Genomic DNA, 22,359 nt, shown 5'->3' with positions numbered 1-22,359 from the left:
AAACATTTACCATGTTCAAAGTAGTTTTGGATATGTATAACAACAATTCCATAGTATTACCATGGTATTCTTTGAAAAGTACCCCCTGTCTTAAACGAAATGTCCAAATACCATTGATATCAAAATACAGTAAAATATGTTTTGGTATTTTGGTAAAAACGCCTGCATTATGAGGAGCAAATGTCAAATTTGCAGTTAAAGGGACCATAAACTTAAGAAAAAGGAGAAAACATAAATAAAAAGTGACATAAAAGAATAAGTGTGAAAAGAAGAGAGATAGTCTGTGTCCTCCAATGTCATTTGTCCATGTCAATCCTTCAAGCATAGTTAAAGTAAAAGAAACCAAGGTCAATTAACTCCACAAAAGCTCCTTGGCAGCTCAAGAGCTCTTGATTATGATTTGTTCAAGTATCAGCTGCGTTTGAGATGTTTCTCTTAAGGTTTCTTTAGAGAAGCAGTCACATAAGATACATAGAGTAAGAATTTAGAGCTATAAAATGTCAGTACAGTACATTTAGAGTATTTTGATATGTTTGAGAGCTCTGACATTTGACTGATCCACTATAGCCACGGATCACTGTGGGGTATACTGATGTTTTAAAGCTCTGTGTGTAACCGTACGCTAAACATGTGTGTGTGTGTGTGTGTGTGTTATAGGCATGAGTGGGCATCTGTTCTCACACCACCATCTCTGTATGTTTAGATAATGCTGTAAATCTGCTGAGCTGTGGGTCGCTTGGTTTGTTTGCATGAGTAGGAGTGTGTAGGTGAGACGTGTTAGATGTTACCAGCTAATTACATCTTGGCAGTTGCTTTAAGTGTGAGCACGCATGTGTGTATGTCCGTGCACACTCGTAGGCAGGATCTGAACAGAAAGACACAATTTGTGCCAAAACTCGATGTGAAATTCTCCACAAAGTCAACGGTACGGAGCAAGCATCTGAGTGCAGGCTCAGTAACATTAGATGAAGAAACTATTTCAGTAGCACTGCTGCTGTGAAACCCTAAAAATGGCTTTTGGGTCATTTGTGTGGGCTAACTTTGTTATATAGTGCAGCAAAGTAACTCGGTACAATAATTGGCTTCTTCAGCCACATTATGGTAAAGCTATTTTAGGACACTGGGATTTAGTTTGATATTCCTCACAAAAAGGACACTACAAATTAGCACCTAGAAATGTGACACAACTGAACAAAACTTGAAAATCCTGTTATGACCAACACACTGCATAATGTCGGACCAATATCAAAAAACATACAACAAAATAACACCTTTGTTGAGCGATTCCCAATATCAAAAAACATACAACAAAATAACACCTTTGTTGAGCGATTCCTCCTCATATTGGTCTGCGTTTTCTTTTGCGCCTTGTCTCTTGCCTTTTTATTACATGGTTAAACCACACTGGAAATTAAACAGGACTTGGAAATGTGTGAGAATGTGCAACAAACCCACTCCACTATGTGGAAATGTGACAAAGCAATTTCCTTCCCCCCGTTTTCCCAATGTAATATATGTGCTAATTAGCCTAGAAAAGCTCTCAGTAGCATTAGCATTGCCACGGCACATTGCAGGGTAACTTTTATTGTCTTTTTCCACTGCTGGAAATTTATCTCAACCACTAAACGCACAGGCTACATTCAAACTTTGTAGATCATTTCCGTCTTAGCTGTGCTTGTGAGTTTGGTAAACATTAAAGGAACATTTGATCCTAAAATTAATACTCTGTAATCCTTTAGTCTCCCTCATGTTGTTCCAAACTTCTTCTAAATGCAAGTGAGTGTTTTTGTCTGTACAATGGACGTCAACGGGGTCCAAACAGAATTTTTACATTGGAATTTTGACTTACTTTGTTGAATGTTCGCTACTTATCTTACAGCGATGATGTAATTGTAATATTTGCATACTGAATATAGTCGCCTAAAGCTCAGGAAAAAATGGTGTCGCATTATCAAGGCAACCGAAAACAAAATGTCTGCTGAATGTCATGACAACAGCAATGGCGTACTTAATTTAAAAAGAAGCAACGCATACATTTTAAGCTTTCTTAAAACTTTTAACTATTAATTAGGGCTGTCGTTCATTTAATGGACTATTTACGGGGGGGAAAAAACACGGTAAAATGATGAGCACTTTTAACGCACCCGCCCCAGACCTATGTATATCATCTTAAAATTTAGCTGATTGGTGACGAACATGATGCATGGCATTTTTGTCACATATTTATACCATATGATATAGTAACACAATATGAAAAAGAGACAAAGTAAAGAACGCAATATCACCTGAGTGCAGTTTTTGTTCCAAATAGCCCGAGCACAAATGTGATGTTGATTTTATACAACAGTTCAATAAACAAGATGTTAATACTGTTATATTTAGACACAATATTGTCTTGTTTTTCCACAATTTGCCAATGAAAATATTACTATAAAGCCAGATCAGTACTGTTTTGCATCTCCAAGCAACTCACAGTGGTGTTTCATTTCTGAATGAATCCATGTTTTGGATGGATCAATCGGGGGAACCAATGATTTAATGGCCCATTCATAAAGAGAGCCGTTTACTTAAATCCTTAATGAATCAGCAGTTTGAACAAATCGAATGAATGAATGAATGAATGACTCAATAACTTACTCATTAAGACATTTACCGCCACCTACTGGCAGTTAGTTAATTTAGTTTTAAGTTCTATATTAAAGCTACACTGTGTGATATTTTCCCCCATATAGTGGTGTAAAGGTATATGACCATCCAGTGAATAATAGTTTCTGTTCCTCTCAATTCTGATTTCGTTTTAACTCCTACGGTGGCTGATTTAGTCCAAGATTAACATGGCAATCCCCCTCTTCACATTCAACACGGTGCCATTGAGTGTTAAAACGTGAAAGGCGAAGCTTGAATTTACGGGTATGTCCCTCTTCGGCTAATGTACTTTCAATATGGAGAACATGGCGACCAGCATTCGAACCCCTCACCCGTATGTATTTTCAACGGCATATTATAAACTTACGAGAATACTTTATTACTTAAAAGAAGTAAATATACATTAATGAGGACATATATTTTTGAAAGAACTAAGTGTTTTTAGCTATGAATAAACTAAAATAGTTAGACAGTTTAGCTTTAATAAAAACACAGAGATAGTTTACCTAAAACTGAAAATTCTGTCATCATTGACCCTCATGTCATTACAAAACTGTATGACTTACTTTCTTTTGTGGAACATAAAAAAGGGAAATGCTGAAGAATGGTGGTTACAAAACTGTTCTGGTTACCGCTGAAAAAAATACTGAGACATTTTTATTTAGAAATGATCTTCTTTTATGTCCCACAGAAGAAAGTCATACAGGTTTGAAATGACAATTTTCATTTTTGGTTGAACTATCTCTTGAATGCCCTTTTTTAAAAACACGTTAATCTCATATATATATATATATATATATATATATATATATATATATATATATATATATATATATATATATATATATATATATATATATATATATATATATATATATATACATATACCTATTCAGATGCAGCTTCTGAAGAAAAATTTAAAATAAAATCATGGCCCTTTTTGCCTAAATGCTTGAGTAATAAATTCTACTTTTTTTAATGTCTATTTGATTCTTTTCTTTAACACATTTATGACTTTTAATTATCTTTTTGGGGTACTTTCTCTGGCAATTTTGATGTGCAATAAATTTGTGATTACTTTAATTATTCGGCACATCATGTAATTAATTTTATAAAAAACTGTAATCGCTTGACAGGCCTACAATTAACTTGACTAGAAATCACTAGAATATGTCTCAGGGACATCTATTAAACAGCACTTTGTCCAGAAAGCATTACACATTTGAATTAAACATCTGATAAATGTTCAGATTTACATTCTACATCATAAAACATCTGAAAATAAATTTCTTTAGGGTAACGTTTTAGATATCGCGTCTTCCAGAAGAAAACCCACACATTAAATAGACACGTTTATGTGCTATCAGGCAATTTAGTCGACATGTTAGCTGAAACCTAAGTATTAAGTGATATGAAGACCTCAGGGCTTGCGCTGAACTCGATATCGAAGAGAAGTAGGTCGAGAACAAACCGAGATAGATCTACTAAAAAAGTCTAAAAAGAAGTTTATGAAGAAGGAATTGTGAGCTATGTTTGGCCAATTATGTCATCTAGTTATATGAACCCTAAAAAGTGACCAAAAAAGATATTTAACCATGTACAAACACAATAACACTCAAACACAAATGACTATCCATCTCTTTCATTTAGCTGCGCTCTATTGAAGGGGTCTTTCCTGTTTGGTCATATTCGGAGAGTTATTTCTGCACGGGGATCAAGGGGCCGGAGAACATATCTAATTATAAAGTGACTCTGGGGGTCACAAAGCACTCTGATTTCAATTAAGGAGTCAATGACCTCTGAAATGAGCTCATTAGCACGTGGCCAGCCAAAAAGGAGGAGAAGGAGGTGTTTTTTTTTCTACCTAAATGAGTGACCCAGTTTGGCTCTTCTCAACTGGGGGATCAGAGCAGGATATAAAGAGAAGAGATCACTCCCTGGGGCCATGACACATGACAAAGGAGTTTAACCAAGGAGGGGTGTCACTTATTAACCTGCTTATAAATGGCCAAAAGTCCTTAATTTGCTAATGAAATGGGAGAAATACAAAGAAAATCAGATTGAATTCACAAAAATCTCTGTTATATCAGGCCTATAACCATCCAAAACAATAACTCTGGGACTCTCGCCCCAAGCTTTCAGCCAAGATCAGGTGTGAAATAGCTGTCCTTGGTGAAGCAGACCATGAAAATAACCATGAAAGTGCAATAATGTGTAAGTGTGAATGCATATAATCAGTCATAACTGACTTTAATGCTTAAATGTTATTATATGTGACTATATAGTGCTTTAAATATCTTCACTCAGATGGTTCACCGGTAACAATGTTTCTAACAGCCAAAGTGCAGGACTTGAAACAGTATCTCCAATCTCTCTATAATGGCTCTCTCTTAATGTCTAAAGTCCTTACAGTGATACAGAAGCGAAGGCTTTGATTTTTAATCAAGCGCACTGTCTTGTATCTTTGAGTTCCAGGCAATGGCAATATTCTTCTCAGAGAGAGAGCTGTCACAAAGCAAATGAAGCAATAGATTCGGTGATATCTAATTGACACTTTCATCCGAAGCGACATGCATTTTTAACTTCAGTTTCAGTCCTTCTTGAGAAACTTGGAGGTAAAACTAGTTCCTTTAATCACCCTCATGTGATTCCAAAATCCTTTGAGTTTCATTCTTCAGATTCTTAGAAATTGTACAGAATGTCCATGCTGCTCTTTTCCATACAACGAAAGCGGATGGGGACCAGCTCCAGAAAAGACAAATAAGAGCCATAAAAGCACCATAAAAGTAGTCAACGTGACTTGTGTACTATATTCAGCCCTCTGAAGCAATATGATGATTTTGTGCCAAAATCCAGCTCTTGAATTTAACGTACACTTTCAAATATTCAAACTTGTCATATCACAATAGGATTTTTAGTGCCACTGATGTCATATGAAGCACTTTTATGGTTATGTATTTTTTTGGTAGCTTGTGGTGTTGAAAAGAGCAGCATGAACATCCTGCTGAACATCTCCTTTTGTCGTCAATGGAAGAAAGGACATAAGCATGCAAAAGTGATGCCAGAATCTTAATATTTGGGTGAATTCTCATAAATAACATCGTCTTACTCAAGGATGCAATAGTGACAGCATATGAATCACCCCTCGTAAAGTTCGAACCTGCAACCTTTCCCAGATATTTAACCGCAAAGCGACACCACCCACATATATATCTTTCCCGGCCTTCGTTTCCAGATCTTTTGTTGTTCTATTTGGTGTTTTGAGAAGTGTAATCTGTCACGTTCTCTCTCTCTCGATCACACATACACACCAGAATAAGGCAGGAGTGTCTTCCACTGTGATCTCCATGTGGAGAGCGGCGTGCTTTGAATCATGTGCTCTCACATGAGCATATGAAGACAAATGTCCAGCACCGTGTGAGATTTATCAGCACACCTGCGACATCGATCTACATCAGGACGAGACATGATAGGAGAAATGTTTTGAGGAGATAATAAAAGATGGGCATGTGTGTCAAGGTCAAAAAATGTTACCCGAATATTACCTTTTGGCTCAATGCATTTCAAGTAATTCATGATTAGCTATTTGTCCAAATAATAGAAGAGAATGAGATAATAGAAATGTAAATGACTATAGAAATCAATCAACCTGATTTCATGAGAAAACGTAGCTATTGCATCGGGGCAGTTGAAGCTCCACCCTTAACGTAACTGTCAGTAAGGTGGTTCAAATGAGACTAATTCATAAAATTTACCAAAACTTAAAACGAATGAGAGTGTGTAAAATAAATTGCAAAGATCTGGTTTATGTACAATAGCTCCACCTTTCATAGTGCAAGAAATCTATGACGAAAAGTATTTATTGACAACCTTTTTTTCCCATGACTAAGATAAGACGATGGTGAGATGACGATATCAAATGATAACGGTAGCTATATCAGCATGCAATATCATTGACGGAAAAAATATAAGACTTAAATGTAGTTAATTAAAAAAGTTTTACTTTATATTTGCAATCTGGTGACCCTGCGTATGCGCTCTCTCTACTCTGTGGAAGACGCACGGATTATCTGATAACACAGACAAACAAGTAATCAGGAGTTTAGCAGTCTCCTTTTGAGATATCCTACTTAAATGAAGGTGTCGTTCAGTCAGTCTGTGTTTCTCTGCGAGCTTTTCAGCGACTAAATCTGTAATAAATCCAAACATGAATCTCGAGTATATTGTTTGCGATTGTGGTTGCTGAATAACTGCACTTAAGCAACCTCTGTGTGATGATACAAAGTCTTTTTTTCTGTTGTTTTAATAGATAAACATGTAATTCTGAATAACTATTAATTATTGTTTTAATTTTGGAGAGAATGTTCTTTTTTAGTCCCACTTTATACGAGGTGTCCTTAATTACTAGGCACTTACATAAAAAAATAAGTATAATGTACTTATTATGTTCACATTGTATAGCAAAACACTTTTGCTGATATAAAGGTATGATACGAGTAAAGTTAGGGACAGGTGTGGCAGTATGGGTATGTTTAATGCTAAAGTTAGGGACAGGTGTGTAGTGGGTAAGTTTAAGGGTAAAATTAGGGACAGTTGTTGTGGTGGTATGGGTAAGTTTAAGGGTAAAGTAAGGGATAGGTGTGGTGGTGTGGGTTAGTTTAAGGGTAAAGTTAGGGACAGGTGTGGTGGTATGGGTAAGTTTAAGGGTAAAGTTAGGGACAGGTGTGGTGGTGTGGGTAAGTTTAAGGGTAAAGCTAGGGACAGGTGTGGTGGTGTGGGTAAGTTTAAGGGTAAAGTTAGGGACAGGTGAGGTGGTATGAGTAAGTTTAAGGGTAAAGTTAGGGACAGGTGTGGTGGTGTGGGTAAGTTTAAGGGTAAAGTTAGGGACAGGTGTGGTGGTATGGGTAAGTTTAAGGGCAAAGTTAGGGTCAGGTGTGGTGGTGTGGGTAAGTTTAAGGGTAACGTTAGGGTCAGGTGTGGTGGTGTGGGTAAGTTAAAGGGTAAAGTTAGGGACAGGTGTGGTGGTATGGGTAAGTTAAAGGGCAAAGTTAGGGACAGGTGAGGTGGTGTGGGTAAGTTTAAGGGTAGAGTTAGGGTCAGGTGTGGTGGTGTGGGTAAGATTAAGGGCAAAGTTAGGGTCAGGTGTGGTGGTGTGGGTAAGTTTAAGGGTGAAGTTAGGGTCAGGTGTGGTGGTGTGGGTAAGTTTAAGGGTGAAGTTAGGGTTTTAGGGTAAAGTTAGGGACAGGTGTGGTGCTATGGGTAAGATTAAGGGTAAAGTTAGGGACAGGTGTGGTGGTGTGAGTAAGATTAAGGGTAAAGTAAGGGACAGGTGTCACCGGTGGTGGTAGGTAGTATTAGGTGGTAGGTGGAAGTTAGGGTCAGGTGTGGTGGTCTGGGTAAGTTTAAAGGTGAAGTTAGGGACAGGTGAGGTCGTAGGGGTAAGATTAAGGGTGAAGTTAATGTCAGGTGTAGTGGTATGGGTAAGTTTAAGGGTAAAGTAAGGGACAGGTGTGGTGGTAGGGCTAAGTTTAAGGGTAAAGTAAGGGACAGGTGTGGTGGTATGGGTAAGTTTAAGGGTAAAGTTAGGGTCAGGTGTGGTGGTATGGGTAAGTTTAAGGTTAAAGTTAGGGTCAGGTGTGGTGGTAGGGGTAAATTTAAGGGTAAAGTTAGGGACAGGTGTGGTGGTAGGGGTAAGTTTAAGGGTGAAGTTAGGGACAGGTGTGGTGGTGTGGGTAAGTTTAAGGGTAAAGTTAGGGACAGGTGTGGTGGTGTGGGTAAGTTTAAGGGTGAAGTTAGGGACAGGTGTGGTGGTGTGGGTAAGTTTAAGGGTAAAGTTAGGGACAGGTGTGGTGGTGTGGGTAAGTTTAAGGGTGAAGTTAGGGACAGGTGTGGTGGTGTGGGTAAGTTTAAGGGTAAAGTTAGGGACAGGTGTGGTGGTGTGGGAAAGTTTAAGGGTGAAGTTAGGGTCAGGTGTGGTGGTATGGGTAAGTTTAAGGGTAAAGTTAGGGACAAGTGAGGTGGTATGGGTAAGTTTAAGGGTGAAGTACGGGACAGGTGTGGTGGTGTGGGTAAGTTTAAAGGTAATGTTAGGGACAGGTGTGGTGGTATGGGTAGGTTTAAGGGTAAAGTTAGGGACAGGTGTGGTGGTGTGGGTAAGTTTAAGGGTAAAGTTAGGGTCAGGTGTGGTGGTGTGGGTAAGTTTAAGGGTGAAGTAAGGGACAGGTGTGGTGGTGTGGGTAAGTTTAAAGGTAAAGTTAGGGACAGGTGTGGTGGTGTGGGTAAGTTTAAGGGTGAAGTTAGGGTCAGGTGTGGTGGTGTGGGTAAGTTTAAGGGTAAAGTTAGGGACAGGTGTGGTGGTATGGGTAAGTTTAAGGGTAAAGTTAGGGTCAGGTGTGGTGGTGTGGGTAAGTTTAAGGGTGAAGTTAGGGTCAGGTGTGGTGGTGTGGGTAAGTTTAAGGGTAAAGTTAGGGACAGGTGTGGTGGTGTGGGTAAGTTTAAGGGTGAAGTTAGGGTCAGGTGTGGTGGTGTGGGTAAGTTTAAGGGTAAAGTTAGGGACAGGTGTGGTGGTATGGGTAAGTTTAAGGGTAAAGTTAGGGTCAGGTGTGGTGGTGTGGGTAAGTTTAAGGGTGAAGTTAGGGTCAGGTGTGGTGGTGTGGGTAAGTTTAAGGGTAAAGTTAGGGACAGGTGTGGTGGTGTGGGTAAGTTTAAGGGTGAAGTTAGGGTCAGGTGTGGTGGTGTGGGTAAGTTTAAGGGTAAAGTTAGGGACAAGTGAGGTGGTATGGGTAAGTTTAAGGGTGAAGTACGGGACAGGTGTGGTGGTGTGGGTAAGTTTAAAGGTAAGGTTAGGGACAGGTGTGGTGGTATGGGTAGGTTTAAGGGTAAAGTTAGGGACAGGTGTGGTGGTGTGGGTAAGTTTAAGGGTAAAGTTAGGGACAGGTGTGGTGGTGTGGGTAAGTTTAAGGGTAAAGTAAGGGACAGGTGTGGTGGTGTGGGTAAGTTTTAGGGTAAAGTAAGGGACAGGTGTGGTGGTGTGGGTAAGTTTAAGGGTGAAGTTAGGGTCAGGTGGGGTGGTGTGGGTAAGTTTAAGGGTGAAGTTAGGGTCAGGTGTGGTGGTGTGGGTAAGTTTAAGGATAAAGTTAGGGACAGGTGTGGTGGTGTGGGTAAGTTTAAGGGTAAAGTTGGGGACAGGTGTGGTGGTGTGGGTAAGTTTAAGGGTAAAGTTAGGGACAGGTGTGATGGTATGGGTAAGTTTAAGGGTAAAGTTAGGGACAGGTGTGGTGGTGTGGGTAAGTTTAAGGGTAAAGTTAGGGACAGGTGTGGTAGTATGGGTAAGTTTAAGGGTAAAGTTAGGGACAGGTGTGGTGGTGTGGGTAAGTTTAAGGGTGAAGTTAGGGACAGGTGTGGTGGTGTGGGTAAGTTTAAGGGTAAAGTAAGGGACAGGTCTGGTGGTATGGGTAAGATTAAGGGTAAAGTAAGGGACAGGTGTGGTTGTATGGGTAAGTTTAAGGGTGAAGTTAGGGACAGGTGTGGTGGTGTGGGTAAGTTTAAGGGTGAAGTTAGGGTCAGGTATGGTGGTGTGGGTAAGTTTAAGGGTGAAGTTAGGGACAGGTGTGGTGGTGTGGGTAAGTTTAAGGGTAAAGTTAGGGACAGGTGTGGTGGTATGGGTAAGTTTAAGGGTAAAGTTAGGGTCAGGTGTGGTGGTGTGGGTAAGTTTAAGGGTGAAGTTAGGGTCAGGTGTGGTGGTGTGGGTAAGTTTAAGGGTAAAGTTAGGGACAGGTCTGGTGGTATGGGTAAGATTAAGGGTAAAGTAAGGGACAGGTGTGGTTGTATGGGTAAGTTTAAGGGTGAAGTTAGGGACAGGTGTGGTGGTGTGGGTAAGTTTAAGGGTGAAGTTAGGGTCAGGTATGGTGGTGTGGGTAAGTTTAAGGGTGAAGTTAGGGACAGGTGTGGTGGTGTGGGTAAGTTTAAGGATAAAGTTAGGGACAGGTGTGGTGGTGTGGGTAAGTTTAAGGGTGAAGTTAGGGACAGGTGTTGTGGTGTGGGTAAGTTTAAGGATAAAGTTAGGGGCAGGTGTGGTGGTGTTGGTAAGTTTAAGGGTAAAGTTAGGGACAGGTGAGGTGGTATGGGTAAGTTTAAGGGTAAAGTTAGGGTCAGGTGTGGTGGTATGGGTAAGTTTAAGGGTAAAGTTAGGGTCAGGTGTGGTGGTGTGGGTAAGTTTAAGGGTGAAGTTAGGGTCAGGTGTGGTGGTGTGGGTAAGTTTAAGGGTGAAGTTAGGGTCAGGTGTGGTGGTGTGGGTAAGTTTAAGGGTGAAGTTAGGGTCAGGTGTGGTGGTAGGGGTAAGATTAAGGCTAGGGTTAGGTGTTAGGGAAGGGTCAACAGTGTAATTATAAATGTAACTACAGAAGTGCAGGTAATTTTTAAAATGTAAATACAATGTAAAAACATTTATGTACACATTAATTGCATTTTATCAAATTATTGATTTAAATGTTAGTACACAGTAGTTAAGGCCACCTAAAATAAAGTGGGTATATGATAAATAATAGACTATAATAAATCAAAAAACTAGATGCGTTAAATAAACCATTCGTCTGAGTTTGTGCTAATAGTAATTCTGATAAAACGTAAAAATGCATTTCTCAAATTACAACAATAATTATATTATAATTTTGAGCAAAATAATATGGATTATCAATTTAACCTCTAGTCGACTAAAACTGGACTAAACAAAAACAGGACAAGGTTGACTAAATATGATTAAAAACAAAGTACTTTTGACACAGGACTAAGACTAAATTAAAAAAAATAACTTACAAAATGAACACTAATAGAGATATAGACATGATTTTATTTTAATATTTTTTTTTTTTTTTTAAATTGTTGCCCATTAAACTGACTCTCACACATTCAAATTCGCACACCCTTCTGTTCTAACCTACAGATGGATCTGAGATATAAATAATGTTTTATGATGCTTCTTTGTGGTTGTTGCTGACTTCGTGAATGGAATGACAGAACGGTGATCCGGTCTGACAGCATTGGGAGACATAAAGACAGAAATGAAAGAGTGCAAGTACTCCACAGGACAAAGAGGGAGAGATGCATTAAGGGATGGCGTGAGAAAGCTAAAGAAAGAAGCGAGACTGATGGGTGAACTCAAAGGGAAGAGTGGGAGAGATTAAAGGAGGACTGAAGGATAAAGTGAACAGTGGAAAAAAAGAGCAGAGAATATTTTAAGACAAGTAGAAAGATAAGAGAAAGGCTGAAAGAACGTGACTTGAGATGTAGGTGGAAGAGAGAGGGTGAAAGGAAAGCATTAAAGAGATTGTTCACCCAAAATTAATGTATTCAACCTCATGCCATTCTAAAACCGTATCTTTCTTCCATGAAACACAAAAGGAAAAATTGGGTAGAATGTCCTGGTTGTTCTTTTCCATTCAATTACAATAGACAAAGATTGAAGCATGTAGATGTAAAAGCACCCTAAAAGTATCATAGTACTTGTTTATTATGATTAATCAGTGAACTGAACTTTTGAACTCGATGTGTGAACAAATTGTTCACACTAATTAATGAACAAATCACTGTTTTTGAGTCAGACCTTTTCAAAGATTCAGTTCAGCTGTTCCACAAACCCAGTATGACCCCGTCTTAGTTCACGAATCGGCAGATCTTGTTCACAAGTTCAACTCACTGATTCAATGATTCAGATATATAATGCACTATATATGCCATATATACCATTAGGCCGGAGACACACTGTAAGTGTGGTGTGAGCGTAGCGTTTCTGTTGCGTGTCAGCCGCGGGGCGGCTGCCTGGCGTTTTCTCTTTCTTTGCACACCAGAAGCGTGTCTGACGTGGCGCTGCTGCTGCTATTGATGTACAGGGAAGCCCTATACCTCATATTAAAAATATAAATATATTGCCTATTGATACAGCAAAGAAGACGTCGGCAGTAGCCTATTGACCATACATATGGTATTGACGGCAAAATAGGCTACAGAATATTTTTTTCTGTATTGACAGGTTTAATGTTTCAAAATCGATAATTATGTTTTTTCTTATTATTAAAATTAGGCCTATATCTGCATTTATGTTAACCTACAGACCTATAGGCCTATATCTGCATTCATGTTAACCTCATTTATTAATATGTATTCGTGTCAAAATGACATATAAACATCATTTCCTATTCTATTTTGCCTGTAAACGCTTCCAAAACGCTCGCGTCGCGTGAAAAATAGGCGTCTCTTCTATTTGAAGCATGCCCGCGTTTTCCGCGCGTGTCACGCAGGCAGTGTGCAAGCTCTAACCGGTTAACATGGGAGCCGAAATAAAAACGGACATGCCACGCAGCCGAGACGCTCACGGCACGCTTGCAGTGTGTCCCTGGCCTTATAAACACATTTGTGTCATTTTGGAGCTTGTAAATACACCAATTATGCAAAACATTATGACCACTGTATAACACTGATAACACTGATTATCTCTTCATCACAGAACCTGTTAGTGGGTGGGATATATTAGGCAGCAAGCGAACATTTTCCATCCTCAAAAGTTGATGTGTTAAAAGCAGGAAAATTGGGCAAGCGTAAGGATTTGAGCAAGTTTGACAAGGGACAAATTGTGATGGCTAGATACCTGGGTCATCCAAAACTGCAGCTTTTGTGGGCTGTTCTCGGTCTGCAGTGGTCAGTATCTATCAAAAGTGGTCGAAGGAAGGAACAGCAGAGAACCAGTGAAAGGGTCATGGGCGGCCAAGGCTCATTGATGCACGTGGGGAGTGAAGGTTGGCCAGTGTGGTCTGATCAAACAGACGAGCTACTGTAGCTCATATTGCTCAAGAAGTTTACGGTTTAAGGAACTGGGATAAAAGTTTGAAGTTTAGATATAAGAACTTATGTCTACAGTAGTGATCATAATAGAGCAAATCCCCTTTTGACAGTAACATGGAGCTTCAAATAACTGCCGACAAGTGACTTAAAAATGTATTTGTCATTCATTTAAGAGATTTGTTCAAAAGTTTTTTATAGACTGTATCAATTAATATTTTTATCAGAATCTCTAGTAATAATGTACATGTTATTTTATTTAGTTGTCTATTCAGAATCGTGGAAAATCATGATCTCTATTTTAAACCCAAAAAATTGATTCTCAATATATCCAGAATCGTGCAGCTCTAATGGAAAATATCTACTATTGTGTTCCACATAAGAAATGAAGTCATACAGATCTAGAATGAGAGTGTGAGTAAATGATCATAGATTTAACATTTTCAGGTGAACTATCCCTTTAAAAAGCAGCTCGGGAAGATAAGGTGATGATGAATAAAGAAATTAGCAAAAGTGGAACAGGGCAGCAGCCATTAATGGGGCAAAGATTTGACCCAGAAAACAGAGATACACATGTCTCTTTTTGTCTGTATTGGAGGAATGTGAGAGACTCAGTGTCATCACTGTAAATCTATCACAGCACAAGTAATCAAAATCACAACCACAGTTGTGCCACTACAGTGCCTCTAGATTTTTGACATTTTCTCAAGAAAATGTTTGGTGTTTGCGATACGAAACTTGCTGCTGTGATGCCAGGGTGTTTTGGGTGGTTGCCAGGGCTTGCTGTGTGGATTTTAGTGGACTGCTGTGTGGTTGCTAGGGTGTTCAGCATGAGTGTTGTGGGTGGTTTCTTACTGGCCGAAGTCAAAAGAGTGTAATTTTCATTTTCACCCTCAAGCCTCTTTCTGATCTCTAAATATTAATTTGGTCCTTCGAATATAATATATTCCATTAGGTATAATTCCTTTTCGTAACGCAAACTATGTGGGACAAGTTACATGCCAAAGTTTAGTACTTAGAGGTTAGGGGATTGGTCAAATCCCTAACCATAAGTATTTTCAATATTTTCTGCATCAGTCTGTGTGAATTATGGATACATGTTTTCTAATTCCACCACAAATGGAGCACTTGAAATTATGAAATGAATCACTACATTTGTGTAAGTGATAGTGTGTCTTAGCCTTCACACAGTTTTGTCATAAACTTCTCTGACATAATGCAAGAGTTTTGTAACAAAAGTTTGAGGTGCTCGTGTGTGTGTGTGTGTGCGTTGTGTAATAACCTCAGGACCAAATGTCAGAGCTTTGTGTGGTGCCTGCATGCTTGATTATGCACTGTAAGTATGTGTAGTGTGTAGTGTGTGTAGGCTGTTACTGAAAGTGTTTCCAAGGAAACGCTGATGTACCTCTGCTCTGGGTGCGGAGAAAAGGTCCGTTTTGGGCTTTACAGTTTTTCTAGTAAGAGAGGGAGAGAGAAAAGAAAGAGCATTGTGAACTTCAGATGAACAACATGAGTGGTTTCTATAACATTTTCTTGCAGTTTTCAAAGACTAAATAGTCAAAGAGAGCGGCTGACAAACCAAAGGAGACTGTTAGTGCTCTGAAGTTTATCTATGGGTCATTTAAATATCAAATTTGTCTCAAATTGTTCTCCTAAAACTTCTTAGCCTATGTAACCCCTTCGATGCTACTCGACCCATCAGTGCGGGATTCAAACCGGTGACTCTGGCATGGAAGGCAAGCACGCTAACAGGGAGGCTAAAGACAGCAGCCTCTAAAATAGCTAGTGAGCCTCTTGAGATCAGGGAAGTGAGGTTTACACACACAGCTCTTATTAGCTGGCCTCCATTACACTTACCCCCCTAAATCCCCCTCCCTTACACTCTTTTTCTAAACCTCACTCTCATCCGGGTCATGGCACCAATGTAACCCCGCCGGTCCTACTTCTCCTGCTCCAAGCGGGAAACGAACCAGCGTATCGGGTAGAGGAGGCAGGCGTGTTAACAAGAACACTAAAGACTGCAGATTTAGTCTGTCACTAGAGCGCCTCTTGAGGTCAGGTGAGTGAGATTTACACACACTCTTACTAGCTGGCCTCCGTTAGACTTCCCCCTAAACCTCATTCCAATCCGGGTCACGGCACCAACGTAAGTCCTCCGGTCCTACTTGATCCGTTTCAAGTGGGATTCGTACCGACATTTCCGGCATGGGAGATGGGCGGGCTAACAAGGACGCTAAAGACTGCAGGCTTTAGCGTCAGTCACTAGAGCGCCTCTTGAAATCGAGGAGTAAGGTTTACACATACAGCTCTTTGAGACTTTTGATTTGAATCTCATCAAACCATATAGTCTGAGACATTATTGAGATCTCAAACTACAGACTGAAGCAGATTACTTGAGCATAAGTGCTCACTCATTTGCTCTCCATTAAATTACATTACTGTTTGGGAAAAAAAAGAGAAATTGTATAGATCTCCTTTGTGGTTTTCCTTCCTTATGTAAAGTGCTGACAGACTAAGCCACAGAACTTTTCTTTGAACAATGGCAGAAAGTTATCAGAACAGCAGTATCTTGTATAGTAAGCAGCGAAGTGCTGGAAGGAGCAATGAGGTATTGTGGGAAGGCTCCTACACTCTGCGTGTGGGGGGCCGCAGGCGGCGAAGGGCCCGCGGGACCTGTTGGCTGTCCGACTCGGTCTGGTAGAAAAACATCCGTATCAGATCATCCAAAAGTACCCAGGTAGGCAGACAAAGCAACCTCTAAAGAAGAGAGAACGTTATATGACATGTATAGTAGGGTGGTTTTCCCTGGGAATTAAATTAGACATGTTTGTTTTAGATGAATGTCATATTTAATTCCAGTAATGAACACAAAACGTCATTTGAGATGTGGTAAAAACGACACTGTGCTGGGAATTTCCATGACTTTCAGAATAAAGAACAAATGATGTAATTCATCTCTTATGCATGTACTATACTGTATATATGTACAAATTAAATTAGTGAAAGTGTGAAAAGACTTATCTAAGATAAAATATCTCTAGATAAAATGTATCTTTAAGTCTACAGGGTCAAATGTGCCCAAATTTAAATCAGAACTGACAATTTAAGCTGACAGATAGTGATTCTATCTGCAAAAAAAAGAGAAGTAACGAAAAAGGGAACAACACCCCCCCCCCCCCCCCCCCCCCCCCCCCAGTCATTCAACAGTGCTGTTTGCAAAGATTACAACTACAGAAGCGCATGAGAGCAACAATTACCAAACACAACACCCACCGATACAACATGACCAGGAAACATTTACGAAATTTCAAGACTTATTCACCTTCATGTAATTGTTGAGCTCTGGGATTCTGCTTTCTGCAATCTCCTTTTTGTTGCCCATAAATACTTTACCTGTGGCAAAACAAACAAGTGGAAGAAATAAGTATTTATGTCTCAAAACAAATTAGTTTGTAAACAATCAAAAGCTTGCCGAAGGGTGCTTCTGAATCTCTTTACTGCTAACGCTAATTAGCACTTAGTGTAATGTGGGACCAAATATTATGCTAAATTACTTTCTCATTTCTATTTTTGATTTCACCCACTGGAAATGTTAATAATGCGCGTGTTGGACGATGATGAGAGGTCTGCAAGTAGCACCAGAGGGTCATTCTCAAACGTACGTACTTTATGGGATTTGATTGGGAGGGGGGAAAAATGAAAGGAGATCCATTCATACAAGATGGGCTGAATCAAATTTTAATACCATTTTTTTAATGGCTATGCAATAATTCCCTTTCCTCTTAAATAAATCTCCTTCTAATTCTCACTGCTGTCTCTCAAGCTGTCTGTCTTTTCTAATACGCTTCTTTATTATACATCCACATTAAATAGGCATCAATGAGATCTGAGTGGTATGAGCAAAGCAAGGAGATGTCCCTTTATACCACATAAGGGCAGACATTGCTAATGTCCTTATATAAACTTGCCATTTTTTTCGTTGCATAATACTGCATAATAATATTACTCATTGACTGGAGGAATCAATTGTCATGAAGGTAGTAACATCAAGTTATAATTTGTAATATAATTGGGATTGATTGGCTCCACTGGGTTCAGGTTGAGCTGGTAGTGAGCTTTGAAGAGAGCAGTGAGGCCTGTAGTGAGGCCTATCGGCTCGCAGTCTTTAGGTGACCTTAAAGAAAAAGTGGGTAGTGTGCCAAAGAACAACCTCCCCTTCCTGCTCAATTCAATTATACACATATTTGTTTGGTCAAAGACAGAGAAAGGGACAGACAGGAAAAGAGAACATGAGACAAAGAGAGAGAGAGACAGCGAGAGTGCTGAGACATAAGGCAGATTAAAAAGGATCAGAGAAGAGGTTAAAGACATTAGAGACTAGAATAAAAACTAGAGTAGATAACACTACTACGATGACGCAAGCGACCTTACTACTTATATAGGGCTGGTGTTGAATCAAGTACTGGTTTTTATTCAGACACATTTTCCTTTAAAAAAATGATGGACGATGAAGTTGGTTTTGATCAGTTCCTGAAAAGGGGTTTCAGACATTTGTGATCTATCAAACCATTTCAAAATAAGCTTGAGAACTTCTGTTTTTTTGTGCAAAGATAGATAAAGCAGAAGGAGATGAGGACAATGATATCAGTGTCGGTCAAAAGGATGCTACCCATCTAATTTTCCTAGCAATGCTATTCTTTAGAAGCCCTTTCTTCTGTCTCTGCTGTTCCCTCTTCCAATCTTATGGGTTCTAGTTAATCAGTAACTCTGTGAAAAACACTTAAAGTACTCAAAGGACAAAGTCCCCCTAAGGAGTGAACTTTGACTCTGAAGGCATAGCACTGGAGAGAAATGGGGTAATTGGCAACTGATTACAATGGGGTGTGGGACGAGGGAAGTGGTGAAGTGGTTAGGCCTAAGGGCAACCACGAGGAGTGAGCTATGATCTGGTGTTTTGAGATCTTTCTTACAACCCTACAATTAGGTTTGTTAAACTGTGGTTGCAGATAAACTCTACAGAAAGAAGATACGGCTTTATGCATTTTTTTATCTCTCAGGTAGCACTCTACTTTCATCTTGTCAGAACCTGTGCCGCCCATCCATGTCAACAGTAATCCGAGGTTGAATGTCCGTTTTGGGGCTTGGGTCAAATTTTCAGAGAGCTGTTTTCATCAGACATCAGTTTTCCCAATTAATTTTGCCAATTGCACCCTTGAACGAGTCACTTGACCTCAGTTTGCTCAAGGACGTGCGTGTCCAATCCTGATCCTAGAGGGCCACATTTCTGCCTATAGTTTAGCAACAACCATAAGCACCTGAACCAGCAAATCAAGGTCTTCGGGTCTATATATAATTAATATATATATATAAAAGTTATACAAAAGTTACAAAGCTTATAGTCTCCCCCAAAGGGATTTATTCTAATAGAGAATGTGCAGACCTGGCTATGACGTGTCACAATGTGAAATATTACCATAATGCCCAGTCAAAGGCATACGCGCAGAAAGAAGACTAGACTACAGCTAGCCATCTAAAACACTATTTAGGTGAATTTAAACAGTGGCTAAATGCATCTCGTTGTCATGTAAGGGCCCGGTATGTCTGTTAAGAGGCACAAAGACACTCTTTACGTTTATGCCCCCATAACTGCCGTTTTAGCTGAGGGGGGGCTCTGGGCATTAACTGTAATAGCTCCGTGTTGCAAGGACCAATGCGGTTCGTTTTTTTTTTCTTCTATAGACTGTACTCACAAAGGTATAACGTCCTTTAAGCGCTTACAGTAGTATTGAAATGACAACTGTATTTAGTTTAAAGTGTATGTGGCCTGTGCTACTGAACCTAGATTTCCCCAGATCTCTATCACGCTGTTATTAAGTTGAGGCTGTGCAGCTGCTGGAACACAGACCTGGCAGGACAGGTAGTTGGCAGGTGTAGTATCCAGGCTGGGCCTCAGCTGAGTACTTAAGCTCCAAACTCTGGTGCAGAGCGAAGAACTGTCGATACCTTCTGTAGATCAGGTACTTACTGTTGCCTTTGGTCTTTACCTCAATCACAAACACCTGCAAGCAGATGATAAAGAACAAACAAGTCAAAGACTAGGTGTGTAATAGTGTCATAAGTACATTGCACAAAGGCAAACAATTAAAAAATAAAAACGAATTCCAGAATGAATCACCTACGGGAAACATTTAAGCCTGCCATTTTATAGATATCTGTAAACAACTAATCCTTTGTAGGTGCATGCTGTTGGTTAAACACAAGCCAAAGGTACAGTAATAGGCAGACTATAAGGCAGATCAATTATAGAAGAAAAGTAGACAAGAAGAAAGATCAAGTACAGGGTTCAGGGAACTCACAAAGTAAACAATGAAGCCTTTCTTCTCCTCAATATCAGCAATGGTTGCAGTGACTGGGATGTTGCCTGGAAGCTGGTCGAAATCACTGTAGGGTGGACAAATATTGCAAACACTTTGATTACCACAGAAAATATCTTTAAGCGTACAGTAATGCATCTACAATAAAGAAATATGTTCCAGCATAAAAGCTGATTTTTTTTTCATGTACACATACTGTTTAACTTTTCTTTTCTTGGAGACACTTACATTTTATTAGTATTATTATTATGTTAAAAAAATAATTATTTAAGCTGAATTATACTTTTTTTACGGTCTGAGAGAAGAGGATACAGAGGATAGAAATAGATGGAGGCAGATGATTCGCTGTGGCGACCCCTGAAGGGAACAGCCGAAAGAAGAAGAAGAAGAAGAAGAAGAAGAAGAAGAAGAAGAAGAAGATACTTTTTGAGACAATTGTATTTTTTATCTGAATAATTAACATTAAGCTTATCCTGAAACAATCTATTTTTATTTTATTTTATGTGATTAGTAGCTGTACTACTGTACATAAGGCATCTTAACTAATATAGTATAGTATAGTATAGTATAGTATAGTATAGTATAGTATAGTATAGTATATAGGTTTAATGTAATAAGCAGGCATGTAGAGTAGCAGGCATAGCATTTTAAAGTATAGCTACATTATGAACTTATGATATTACAGTACAGTATAGTCTACTTACCTAAGAAAGTAATATAAGGTAACTACATGGGTTAAGGTTAGGTTCAGGGTTGTACACCCTAGTTTTTAGCCAACTCGTTTTTTGTAACTACTATAAGTAGCCTACATAACTATACAATTATGGTAGGCTACACAAACACTACGCCCTGAAAGTGAAACTTGGTTTCATGAATATTCATGAGTAAATACAATAGTAATAAAGACTAGATTTCGCTCACCTTTCATCGCGCAGCTGTTGAGGGAGAGACATGTTGTTGGATGGTGCGAACCACGGAGCTCTTCAAACCATCACAGAGAGAGGAAGACAGACAGACAGACAGGCTTTAAAGTGAAGTGGAAGTGAAGCTGCTGGTGAATTTCTGAGGCGGTTTTACAGTTGCACATTCCTCAAACGGGAACTGAAAGAGTCTTTAGACTAGAATGAGTTCACTCAGGATGCGTTTTAGTAGGTTCAGAAACAGCACGACGGACCTTATGGTATGGAGACGCGCTTGAAATGTTTAAAAGTGAAAACAAAATTGAAATCCTTTTTCATTTGGTAACGCCCACACCTGACAAAAGAAAGAAAGAAAGAAAGAAAGAAAGAAAAAAAGAAAGAAAGAAAGAAAGAAAGAAAGAAAGAAAGAAAGAAAGAAAGAAAGAAAGAAAGAAAGAAAGAAAGAAAGAATACCCGTATTGTATTATAATAATACATGACTAAATATTGATTAAAACATTTTTAATTATTAAAACCTGTTGTTGTCGTGTAGTTGAATCTTTTCCTCTTTCACATCAGTAGTTAGATGCTCGAGTATGAGAGGAACTCACAGGTGATAGGTTCTGGTTGCATTCGGCTGTGAACACTACTGGATAATTTCTTAGGTTCAGATGAAATCATTTAATTAGGCTACATCTGTTAATTTCTTTTACAGGTCTTAAAAAATTTAAGCTATATATATATATATATATATATATATATATATATATATATATATATGGCTGTCATTTAATATTTTTGCAAACATATTGAATGTTTCTCATCTGTCATTGGTCAGCCAAACAGATAACCCCGCCCACAACTCACGTCGTTGAAACAATTTTTAATGCATTTTTGGCTGAACTTTTTCTTCAAAGAACAGCAGAATTAAAGGGATAGTTCACCCAATTTTTTTTTATTCTGTCATCATTTACTTACCCTCAAGTAGTTCCAAACTTGTATGAATTTCTTTCTTCTACACAGAAGATATTTTGAGGAATATGGGGAACTAAACAGTTGATGGACTATCAATGGGGTCCATCAACTGTTTGGTTACCGACATTCTTCAAAATATCTATGAATATATACTTCATACAACTTGAAGTCAGTAAATGATGACAGAATGTTCTTTTTTGGGTGAACTATCTATCAAGGCTTGAGGAGGATTGAGATGCAGTAATGATGAGTGACCGCTAGGTGGCAAACAGAACAGACCATCTGCAAAGTAACACATTATTGAACTCTTAAACAGATATATTTCTCAATAAGTTTTCTTGTATATAACAGTCAGATGTAATAGAATACATATTTATATTATTATTATTAATAATAATAATATACCACCTCTATATTTTTAGATATTGTCCAAATATGTTTAATAAAGCAATTATTTTGTTCAGACTCCAGACGATTCTGATCTGGAGTCTTGTTACTAGACTGTGCAATAGAGACTCTATGTTTACTGTTCTGTACATATTACTATGACTCTACAAATGTACTTCTAAGGTCTTCTTAAGCCTGGAATGCCAACAGCGTCCTGGCAGTTTAAATCCAAGAGGGTGAACCAG

At 39.0% G+C, this 22,359-nt stretch overlaps 2 protein-coding genes across 2 annotated transcripts in view; one reads left to right on the top strand and one right to left on the bottom strand.

Annotated features, from left to right (window-relative positions):
* ncf4 (neutrophil cytosolic factor 4) overlaps positions 1-21,085 on the bottom strand; it is a 30,020-nt gene extending 8,935 nt beyond the window's left edge. The window contains exons 1-6 of the mRNA XM_067416205.1: positions 20,775-21,085; positions 19,836-19,920; positions 19,385-19,538; positions 16,802-16,872; positions 16,109-16,236; positions 14,885-14,933 (exon numbers count right to left, since the gene is read on the bottom strand). Of these exons, the coding sequence (XP_067272306.1) occupies positions 14,885-14,933; positions 16,109-16,236; positions 16,802-16,872; positions 19,385-19,538; positions 19,836-19,920; positions 20,775-20,806 (519 nt within the window). The 5' untranslated portion in view covers positions 20,807-21,085. The remainder of the gene's footprint in view (positions 1-14,884; positions 14,934-16,108; positions 16,237-16,801; positions 16,873-19,384; positions 19,539-19,835; positions 19,921-20,774) is intronic.
* Positions 1-22,359, top strand: part of pvalb7 (parvalbumin 7) — a 46,946-nt gene that overhangs the window by 731 nt on the left and 23,856 nt on the right. The window lies entirely within an intron of this gene.

Source organism: Pseudorasbora parva, chromosome 14 (assembly GCF_024679245.1).
Source record: "Pseudorasbora parva isolate DD20220531a chromosome 14, ASM2467924v1, whole genome shotgun sequence".
In the NCBI taxonomy this organism is placed as follows: domain Eukaryota; kingdom Metazoa; phylum Chordata; class Actinopteri; order Cypriniformes; family Gobionidae; genus Pseudorasbora; species Pseudorasbora parva.
The sequence above is the reverse complement of the archived record's forward strand: the minus strand, read 5'-3'. Positions and strand labels throughout refer to the sequence as shown.